Below are 11,286 nucleotides of genomic sequence, written 5' to 3'. Positions count from 1 at the left end.
AGGGGCTGGTGCGGGGGCGCCGCCCTCCCCCTCAGCCTGACCCCGACCCGGGCCTGAGGGGAGCAGGGCCGGTCCCGGGGGACACCCCCGCGCTTCCCATCCCGGGGACGCTAAAAACCCGGCCCGAGACCGCAGGGGCCTAGGGGCAGCCAGGCCCGAGCAGAGGCAGGGTTTGAAATTTGGGGGATACAGATGAGAGCCCCCAACCACCCCGCGCCTTTCTGAGCAGCGATGGTAGCGGCTGCCAAGAGTGGGAGTGTAATTCAAACCCCGGGCGCAGACAACCCCACAGGCCGTAGGTCACTTCAGCAAGTAGGCAGCGCAGGTACCTCCTTTTCCATCCCTCCATGCTGCTGTGCTCCTCCCTGGGCCTGGGCAGGCTCAGACTCCATTGAGTGTTGGCCTCGGACGCCGTATGCTCCCACCCAGCAGGAAGCCGGCACCCAACTCCCACCACCCATCGGTGCTAGAAACCTGTGCTAGTGAGGTGCTGATCCATCGACAGGGCCAGCACCCATTCTTAACCTGGTACCAAATCTTGCCAGTTTATCCAGATTCCTACTTAGTGTTTTAGAGGTGTTTTTTTTAAAGCCCCAGGTTTTCTAACTGCCAGCACCTGGGTTTAATTTAAAAAAACGACAGCAAAAAGCTGGAATATGAACCCAGAAGGGTTCAAATAGAGAAATCCTTTTTTATTTGCCTGGTGCCTTGGCTTTTGAAAGGAAATATTGAGGGGCCTGATTTGTGATTGTTGAACAGTTGGGGTCAGCATGTGTGTGTGAGGAAAAATTGGTTGTAGCCATGTTGGTCTAAGGACATAGGAAGACAAGGTTCTTTAAGTAGACGTGATATCTTTTATTAGACCAACTAAGTAGTTGGAAAAGTTGTTCATTGCAAGCTTTTGGGTACAAATGCCCTTCTTCAGAACAATGTCTTCCTCTCCAGAAGAAGGGTGTTTGCACCCAAAAGCTTGCAGAGAACAATTTTTCCATCTACTACAGTTGGTCTAATAAAAGATATCACATTTATCCAAAGAACCTTGTCTGCCTGTGAGGAAAAGTTAAATCTTTTAGGTTTGTTGCAAGAAGGGGCAGCCAAATCTTTGAAATGATTAATTACAAATGATTTACTCCTCTATCCTGGGTACTCAAATTTAATCTTACTCAGTAATCTTGGCTTTTAGCATGAAAAGCAACTCATAAGTTACCTTACAAATTAAATGCTCATTTCTGCTCTGAGCTACAGTTTTTCAGATGAGCAGTCCCTTTCTGTGTCACTTTTGCATATGATGCCAAATCAATTGATCATATTCTATCAGTGAGCTAGCAGAGAGGTCTGATATCATATTTTTTTGTGGTCCAGTTAAATAATCAAAGACTTTCAGTCATTTTTTTCTCAAGGCTGATGATGGCCTGAAGTTTTGTTGGGTCCCTCAGTTACGTTTGAATTCACTTTACTCTGTTTCCAAATAAAATGGATATTCTGACTTCCAAGAACTGCAAATTCAACATAAAATCTAAAAATCTATTCACATGTAGTATTGTCTGGTCCTTGGAATAAAAAAATGTCAGCAATACTTAACTGACAGTTTGCCTGATGATGCTTGAAACAGCATAGAATGTAATACTGCTTTTTGTTAGATGTTTTGGTTCTACAGAGCAAGCAGGAAAAGAAACCTATATTATTCTTCAAGGTAGATGTTGCTATTAATTAAACGCAGGGCAGATGCAAGTAAGAATGAGCCATTTTTTCCTGCTCAAGTCTTGATGCATCAACAAACACCATGTAGGCAGAATTGACATAAAAAAAATCAACCTTAAGAAGGTTCTGCATTAGTGTAGGGATCTACCCCCATGGAGTTTTTTGCAGGATTAGGAAATTACTAGTTAAATCATCGCTGAATATTAATAACCTTGCACTTTTTCTGCCATGCAAAATTGCAGTAGTATCAGTTAACAAATAATATGTAATTACAAAATTATCATTGTGTAATAGAAATTGTTCTGATCTAATTTAGTAAGAAAATCTGCCCTCAGTTGAGATTCTTTATTCATATAAATATCTCCAGCCTATCAGTTTTCTTCACTCTTGAATGCAAAGTAGCAAAACCCCAATTCTGCAAACACAGACATTTTAGCACATATACAATTTTACTTACTTGAGCAGCCAAAATGAACATCATAGAAGTATTCACATGAGGGTATAATTATACATATCCACAAGGTTTTGCAGTATTTGACTTTTTCTTCCTAATACATAATTATTTTAAACAACTGTTCATTTTATTTTTTTTCTGATTCCTCAAGGGGCCTTAAAGAGTGTTTGAGTCCTACTAAACTAAAATGTTTTGAAGAAAACCTTGTAGTTAAAGCTAGATGGTGAAAATTTTAGAAGATATAAATTTGAAATTAATTTTTATATATATATATTTTTTTTTCTTTCTTTCTCAAAGCAAATACAGTACCGGGTCCTTTTGCTGAGATTGTCACCAAAAGGGGCAATTGTGATGCTGTTCTATGATACAGAAACCTATCCACTGGAAAGCATATTAAAGCAATAAAGTCATTTAATGGAAGGAGGTCATAATCAGGCATGAAACTTTTAGCTATTTAAATCCTGGTCTGTATTTGAACCCATATCCTGGACTCCAGAGAAATTTAAAAAACCCCCCAAAGATTCAAGTCATTTTTTGTTTCTGAGTCATCCATTCATTCCTTTTTGAAAAATCCAGAAGTGATGCATCAAATTGATGAATTGGTATATTACAGACAGTAGCATAGTTTTAGTGAAAAGTGGAAGAGCCTTTTAAATCATTTTGTTAATCTCCTTGCTAGTACCAATTATTGACTTGTTTTTCTTTTGAAAAGTTTATTCAATAGATTTGGAGGTAGAACAGCGAAGGAAAGAAGGAACAGACATATTCTGCATTCTCCTCTTTGTCTAATATAACACGTTTGGTTTGCAGATAGTAATTGGTCAACTACTATAGGACATGGGCTCTTAATTGTCCTTTTCATTATTGCTACATATAGTGCTTACCAGACTCTTCTAGAGTAAAAGACGCTTTGTGAGGCTTATTGCCTGGAATAAATTTTAGGAGAGGGTGCTTAAGCACAAAGCTCTGCCTTCTTGCCCTCCATTTTAATAGAATTAATATATTGCTCTCACAGGCTGCAGTCCTTGAATTCAGAGCACATGAGAAAGGATCTGGAAGTTAACCTTTTGGAAATAGGAATATGTGCATGCTTGACCCTTCCTTTTCCCTATTGAGTACTGATGCAGATTACACCTGTACTAAGTTCAATACATCTAGAGGTGGGGATAAAAGTGCTTCCTAACATGGGTTTTGTAATACCAGGAAACATAAAGAACCTGATTTTTTGCAATCTGAGAGACACTTGTTGAAGATAGGGTGGGCATCGTAGAGGACATTCTGGTTTTCTGCTCCTCTGTCCGATGTCCTCTATTGATACAAAACCTGCCACCTTTATGTCCTCTATTTTTCTCTTCAAGAGAAGAGAAAAAAATTTCTTCAAGAGAAAAATAGAGGACATAAATGCGTTGGGTTTCATATCAGTAGAGAACAGAGGACAACTGAACTGTCACCCTAGCTGAGTGGCCACCCTAGCTGGAAATAAAATACATTCACCTTCTCATTCACTGCAGCAAAGAGCCTACCGATCAGGATACTCATTGACAAAAAATGTCTGTCTAGAGAAGCCTCGTACTGATAACAGTGCAAGGTTGGACAAGAGAGGATTAAGAAACTGATGCATCTCGGGTGATTTCCTCTCTTCAATTGAGTTCATAGGGACTCTTAATTTTAAGAGGTTTCAAAGTTTGGGGCACTGCATGTTAAGTAGGTATTTATGTAGGTGAAATTAATGTGCAGTAAATTTGAATTATTTCAACCAGCAAAAGGGCCTACTTTACAAATTAATTTCCCTTTTATTCTGAAGCTAAGCCAAAGTAATTTAGGGACAGGTAGTAGCCCTTGTCTTTCACTCTAAACTTATGATATGTCTTGTAGACAGCTGTTTTGGATTATGCTGTCATTCTTATTGTCGCACATGACTTGCAATAAGACTTGATGTATAGAACCTAAAACTAATTCAGAATTGTTTATAGTACTGTAAACAAGGTCTAAGGGCATTTATTTTTGTTGCAAAAGATGCATGGTGATTTTACACCTACCAAATTACTATAGCTACCAATTTAAGTTTCTAAGTAAAATAAAGTTGTATGTTGCATGCACAGTAGAAGACTGGATTGTTTGAATTTAATGCGCAGATTTAACTGAAAAGATTTCTGCACTCATTATTCCAGGATAATTCCTTATATGCAAATAAGATAAAAAGAGGAAAAGTAAGGCAAACAAACAAGATGAACATGTTGGAACAGTGTAACTGTGTAAGACCTGCCATACAGTTTCACTGTAGGATTCTGTTTCCACTCCAGCAGTTGATATGAAGTACAATGACCCTTTCTACCTGCTACATACCTGGTCAGCTCTTGTGGGAAAACACTAGAACTCTGAACTCTGAACTTAGTTCTTTGTAGGTAAATAAAGAAGAACAGGAAATGCAACCATTGTTTTTTAAACATTTTTATCATTATTTATTATTTATATTGTGGAAAACTTTGTAAAACAAATCAGTGAAGCCCCAAAGGACTTATAGGTCTTTAAAATAATTGATTTAGAGTTTGCACCTATAAGAAATAAGAAACTGTTTAATTGAGCTAATTGGGTAGGTATACTAAAACTATCTTTTGTTCTTTTTCTTTAGCCTCTTTGCTGCTGCTTTTGCAGTTTGTATCATTTGCATTATTTCCTTTGATAAACATCTGGCCCTAGGTCTAAAGCAAGAAAACGGTTTTTCCTGTCTATTGATTTAGGCATCTGCTGTTTTATCAATGAGTATCTTGTCTTCTGTGCCTAAATTAAATAGGTGCCACAGCAATGATTTGGGAAAATATTGAGGAGCCCCCATTTCTGTGACTTATGAATCATCAGTTACAGGAGTTGTAACTGCTGCTCCCCCCGCCCAATGTTAAGTTTTTACTAAACAAATGGGCATACCCAATTTAGCTACTGTTTCCATTGTTCTTACTTTTTATCTAAGTACCTTGCTTTTTAATAGTAGTTAGCCTGAAAAAAAGATTTAAAAGCTTAACAGTAATAAAGAATGTCTGCAGGTAAAATGTGGAGAAAGCTGTGTGCTAGACTTAGACTTAAGATTTTTTTTCTCCTGTAAGTTTTTTCTGATATGTATGTATTTGGTAAAGGAAATACTGTATACAGAAAATCAATGTTGTGTGCCCTGTTGTGTGAACAACTAGAGTGCAACAGCACTTGCAGAAATTAACTATTTGGGTGACAATTAAGCTATGCCAATCTGTTCTCTCTATTTGTAAAAACAGGTAGCTATCCTTGTTAATCTGAAGGGAGAAGGCAGAGTAGACTTGCAGTTTACAGACAAACTAAATCAGTTATAGTTTGTCTATAAGGTGCAAATCTATCCTGCCTTCTGCCTGTAGAAAATAATATCAAATTTCTCTTCCAGAACTGTAGAAAGCCTGACCACAGTGAACTCACACACGTAACCTACAAATTGAAAAAAGGAAAGAAAGATCCAGTCAATGTAATGGGGTGAGTAGAATCATCTTAAAAACAGGTCAAATATCTTAATGTTGGGCATATGATATCCTGTTTTATTTTATTAATGATATTAGTACTGCTATAGAAAAGAGTCTCTGCACTAAAGAGTTTACAATGAAAACAGACAATACAGACACAAATGTGGTAAAGGGCATAATTCACAAGTAGAGTAACCACTGTGATGTTATTTTTTTGTTTTAATTCTTGTTTTCTGGGGGGAGGAGAAAAACCTTATATAAGAAAGATAAACTAGGAAGAACAAGAAGATAGAGCAGGGGTCAGCAACCCCTGGCATGTGTGCCAAGCATGGCATGCAAGGCCATTTTGCTCGGCATACCACTGCCAGCCTGGGCTCTAAGCAGCTGCTGTCAGCCATGGAGCCCAGGCTGCTCCCAGCAGGAAACTTGGAGGCTGCAAGCCCTGTTGCAAGCAGACCTGGCTTCATGGGCCGGCTGTAGCCAGGAGGCTGCAAACAGCTGATCTGGGCTCCAGCATATCGGCACTCCGGCACCTTCCAAGGTAGACATTGTGTTTTTTTCAGCACTCCGGCCAAAAAAACATTGTCTACCCCTGAGACAGAGTAAGAGGAGAGGATGTAGAGTGGTATGATGTGAGGTAGAGGGGAGGGGTGGAGCAAACAACCAATCAACACAGGGAAAATAACATTTATTTTTTTCAGAACTATAAAAAGTTCTTTCAGTGTCTCCCAGTCCATGCTTTGAAAGTTTCTCCCTCCTTCCTGGAGTCTGTGACTGGGAAATTGATGGAGGCAAGTGGTGGGCCCTGGCCTATTTTACTCCTCACCTGATACTGACCTATGGAAGAGCTTTCAATTCCATAGAGGTAAAATGCTAAAAGATCAGGATGTTTAGGTCTTTGGCCTTTGTGGGTCAACCTTTGGTTCCGTGCAGAGCCTCCCTAAAGTTAACGAGACTTTGGCAGGAGCAAAGAGTTTTTTTGTCAAAAACATGCTCAAAACATCTTGCAGGATCAGTACCTTAGTTTTGAAAGGAATATGGATACAAAATAAGTTCTTTTGTTGCTTTCATTTGTTTCCCATAACATAAGGTAAATCCTGAAAACTAAAGGCAAAACATTTAAATTGGATAGAAAGCAACTGGGGACAACCTAATCAGCAACCTAATGATCGAAGGGAAGCTGGGGGACAGTGACCATGAGCTGATCACCTTCACTATCCGCCGTAAAGCTGGCAAGTCAGTAATACAGAAGTCCTCAACTTAAGGAAAGCTGACTTCAACAAGCTAAGGAGGCTTGTCAGTGAGGCCCTCAAGGGCCACAACCCAAAGGGGAGGGGAGTTTAGGACGAGTGGTTGCTCCTCCAGGGAGCAAGCCTGGATGCACAAGCAAAGTCTATCCCATCTCAGAGGAAAGGCAGCAAAAGGGCACAGCAGCCCCTTTGGCTCTCCAGGGAACTAGCAGACCTCCTGCGTCTTAAAAGAAAGACCTACAAAGGACGGACAACTGGATCCACCACCAAGGAGGAATACTTTGCACTGGTCCAGACCTGCAGGGAGCGAACCAGGAAAGCCAAGGCTGCAGCGGAACTCCAACTAGCTTCAAATATCAAGGACAATAAAAAGTCCTTTTTCAGATATGTGGGGAGCCGGAGGAAAAGCAAGGGCAACATTGGTCCCCTGCTAAACCAGATGGGACAACTGATGCCCAGGAAAAAGAAAACTTGCTAAATGGGTACTTTGCATCAGTTTTTCACCAGTGCCATGGGATGCCCCCTGCCCACTACAGGACAGGGAGGCCTGGGTGAGGGAGATTCCTTACCTTCCATCAAAGCTCATGAAGGAACACCTTGAGAGGCTGGATACCTTCAAGTCAGCCAGCCCTGACAGTTTACACCCGAGGGTACTCAAGGAGCTGGTAAGCATTGTAGCTCAGACCCTGGCACAGATCTTTGAGAACTCCTGGTGCTCTGGTAATGGGAAGAAGGCCAATGTCATGCCTATCTTCAAGAAAGGGAGGAAAGTGGATCCAGCAAACTACAGGCCCAACAATCTGACCTCTATCCTGGGGAAGGTCTTGGAAAAGATTATCAAAGAGGCCATCCTTAACAGACTGGCTGACAGCAACATCCTGAGGGATAGCCAGCATGGGTTTTTGTCGCAGGTAGGTCTTGCTTGACCAATCTTATTTCCTTTTACAACCAGGTGACCTATCACCTGGACAAGGGGGAAGAGATTGAAGTCATATATCTTGACTTTGAAAAGGCCTTCGATCTGATATCCCACGATCACCTCTGGGCAAAACTGGCTAACTGTGGCCTTGGCCTCACCTCAATCTGCTGGCTGGGGAATTGGCTCCGTGGTAGGACCCAGAGGGTGGTGGCAGACGGAAGTCAGTCGCCGTGGTGTGCTGTGACCAGTGGGGTCCCTCAAGGCTCTGTCCTAGGGCCTATACTATTTAACAACTTCATTAATGATGTAGACATTGGTGTCAGAAGCGGACTGGCCAAGTTCGTCGTTGACACCAAACTTTGGGGTAAAGCCTCCGCACCTGAGGACAGGAGGGTGATCCAGGCAGACCTTGACAGGCTCAGGAAATGGGCGGACAGGAACCGGATGGTGTTTAACACTGAAAAATGCAAAGTTCTCCACCTTGGGAGGAAAAACCTGCAGCATACTTACAGGCTCAGCAGTGCTATGCTGGTTAGCACTACAGACGAAAAGGACTTAAGGGTTATGATTGACCACAAGATGAACATGAGCCTTCACTGTGATGCTGTGGCTAGTAAAGCAAGCAAAATGCTGGCTTGCATTGACAGAGGCTTCTCAAGCAAATCCCAGGACATCATTCCCCTGTTGTACTCGGCCTTGGTGAGGGCACAGCTGGAGTACTGCGTCCAGTTTTGTGCTCCACAATAAAAAAAGGATGTGGAGAAGCTTGAGAGAGTGCAGAGGAGAGCCATGAGCATGATCAAAGGTCAGGAAAACAGACCTTATAATGAGAGGCTGAGAGCCATGGGCCTCTTCAGCCTGGAAAAGCGCAGGCTCGGGGGTGATCTGGTGGCCACGTACAAGTTTATCAGGGGTGTTCACCAGGATCTGGGGGAACATTTGTTCACCAGAGTTCCCCAAGGGATGACAAGGTCGAACGGTCACAAACTCCTCCATGACCGTTTCAGTCTGGACATAAGGAAGAACTTCTTTACCATCCAAGCCCCCAAGGTCTGGAATAGACTGTCGGAGGTGGTTCAAGCACCTACTTTGAACACCTTCAAGAGACATTTGGATGTTTATCTTGCTGGGATCCTATGATCCCTGCTGACTTTCTGACCCTCAGGCAGAGGGCTGGACTCGATGATCTTCTGGGGTCCCTTCCAGCCCTTGTGTCTATGAAATCTATGAACATTTTTAATATAGTAAAAATGTGCTTGCGTTATGTAAGACATTGTGTCCCGGTACATTGTGACCGTGCAGTATATGCTACTACTGTCTTTTCGTTTCTGTATTCCACAATGAAATCCTGGTGACTGAGGAGAGGTTCCTTTTGGGTTTCTAAAAAAAAGATCCATTTTAAAATTGTACCCACAATTCTTAACAGAAACTAATTTAGACCCTATACAGATGTACAATCCATTCTGTTTTAGGGGTGTCCAGTAAAAATGTAGTAATTTTTCTGCCATTAGGGTAGGTTTAAAGTTTCAGGACAGATTATGGTTAAATATGAATCAGGAATCAGGGCTATTGCACGCAGTAACAAAAATAAATAATAAACAAATTGCACTATTTAACCATTTCCACTGTGTATTGGATAAATGCTAATTTCATTTTTATTATCAGAGATATTTCTAATAGGTTCATCAGCTAAACCTAAAATCAGGAGCCCTATTTTTACACACGAATTATTATGATGACTTATAAAAATTAACTTCATATGATACTCATCAGAACCAGCTGACTCTTGCTGTCATTGACCTGAAAGGGAGTTTTGTATTGATTTTTTTTATGGTATTCAGATCATGCCCTAAATAAGATTACACAAACACAAGATAAGTCACAGATTCAAGCAATGTTTGTTAGAGAGTATTGATGAAAAGAGAGAGAGTGCTTTAAGGTGGTCATGTGGATGGTGGGAATAATAGTAGAAATGTATGGTCTGTGTAATTTATCATGCATTTCTATACTTCATTACATGGATATTAGTGTCAGTTGGTGGTATAAATATACACCTATTTCCTTGCATCTTTGGGTGTCCCCATAAATCAGTTTTCACTGCAGTAGGTGAAGAGTATTTCTCTCCTGGCTTGGAAAAAGATTATATCTCTGAATGTGTACTTCAAAGAATTCTTTTCAAGAATGCTCTGCTTAAAATATTGTACATAAAGTATTATCTTACTAATGACACCTTAGAAAGCTGAAAATGGAAATACTGAAAATTGTTTATGCCATGAGGCTAATTTTAACATTCTTCTTGTAGATTTCATAGACATTAGGGCTGGAAAGGACCTCGGAAGATCATCAAGTCCAGCCCCCTGCCCAAAGGCAGGAAGTCAGCTGGGGTCATAGAATCCCAGCAAGATAAGCATCCAATTTTTTCTTGAAGGTGTTCAATGTAGGTGCTTAAACCACCTCTGATGGCAGGCTGTTCCAGACCTCGGGGGCTCGGACAGTAAAGAAATTCTTCCTTATGTCCAGCCTGAAACGGTCTTGTAGTAGTTTATACTTGTTTGATCTCGTCATCCCTTGGGGCGCTCTGGTGAACAAACGTTCCGCCTGATAAACTTACAGGTGGCCATCAGATGACCCCTGAGCCTGCGCTTTTCCAGGCTAAAGAGCCCCATAGCTCTCAGCCTGTCGTCATAAGGTCTGATTTCCTGACCTCTGGTCATGCGGGTGGCTCTTCTCTGGACTCTCTCAAGCTTCTCCACATCCTTTTTGAATTGTGGGGCCCAAAACTGGATGCAGTACTCCAGCTGCGGCCTCACCAAGGCCAAGTACAAGGGGAGAATGACGTCCCAGGATTTGCTTGAGAAGCATCTATGGATGCAAGCTAGCGTCCTGGTCACTTTACTAGCTGCAGCATCGCATTAAAGGCTCATGTTCATCTTGTGGTCAGTGATGACCCCCAAGTCTCTTTCTTCCGTAGTGCTAGCCAGCGTAGCACTGCCAAACCTATAAGGATGCTGCAGGTTTTTCCTCCCAAGGTGGAGAACCTTTCATTTTTCAGTGTTAAACACCATCAGGTTCTCATCTGCCCATTTGCTGAGCCTGTCCAGGTCAGCCTGGATCACCCTCCTGTCCTCAGGTGTGGATGATTTGCCCCAAAGTTTGGTGTCATCGGTGAACTTGGCCAGTCCGCTTCTGACTCCAATGTCCACATCATTAATGAAGATGTTGAACAATATGGGTCCAAGGCAGAGCCTTGGGGGACCCCACTGGTCACAGGGTACCATGACAATTAACTTCCATCAATTACCGCCCTCTGGGTCCAACCACGGAGCCAATTTCCCAGCCAGCAGATTGTGGTGGACCCGAGGCCACAATTGGCCAGTTTCGCCAAGAGGTGATCATGGGATACCAGATCAAAGGCTTTTTTGAAGTCAAGATATATGACATCAATCTCTTCTCCCTTGTCCAGGTGATAGGTCACCTGGT

At 41.9% G+C, this 11,286-nt stretch overlaps 1 protein-coding gene across 1 annotated transcript in view; it reads left to right on the top strand.

Annotated features, from left to right (window-relative positions):
- The first annotated feature begins 6 nt into the window (after positions 1-6).
- Positions 7-11,286, top strand: part of ZMYND8 (zinc finger MYND-type containing 8) — a 115,461-nt gene continuing 104,181 nt past the window's right edge. The window contains exons 1-2 of the mRNA XM_025191594.1: positions 7-528; positions 5,565-5,650. Of these exons, the coding sequence (XP_025047379.1) occupies positions 5,646-5,650 (5 nt within the window). The 5' untranslated portion in view covers positions 7-528; positions 5,565-5,645. The remainder of the gene's footprint in view (positions 529-5,564; positions 5,651-11,286) is intronic.

The sequence above is a fragment of the Alligator sinensis genome, unplaced genomic scaffold (assembly GCF_000455745.1).
Source record: "Alligator sinensis unplaced genomic scaffold, ASM45574v1 scaffold76_1, whole genome shotgun sequence".
Lineage (NCBI taxonomy): Eukaryota > Metazoa > Chordata > Crocodylia > Alligatoridae > Alligator > Alligator sinensis.
The sequence above is the reverse complement of the archived record's forward strand: the minus strand, read 5'-3'. Positions and strand labels throughout refer to the sequence as shown.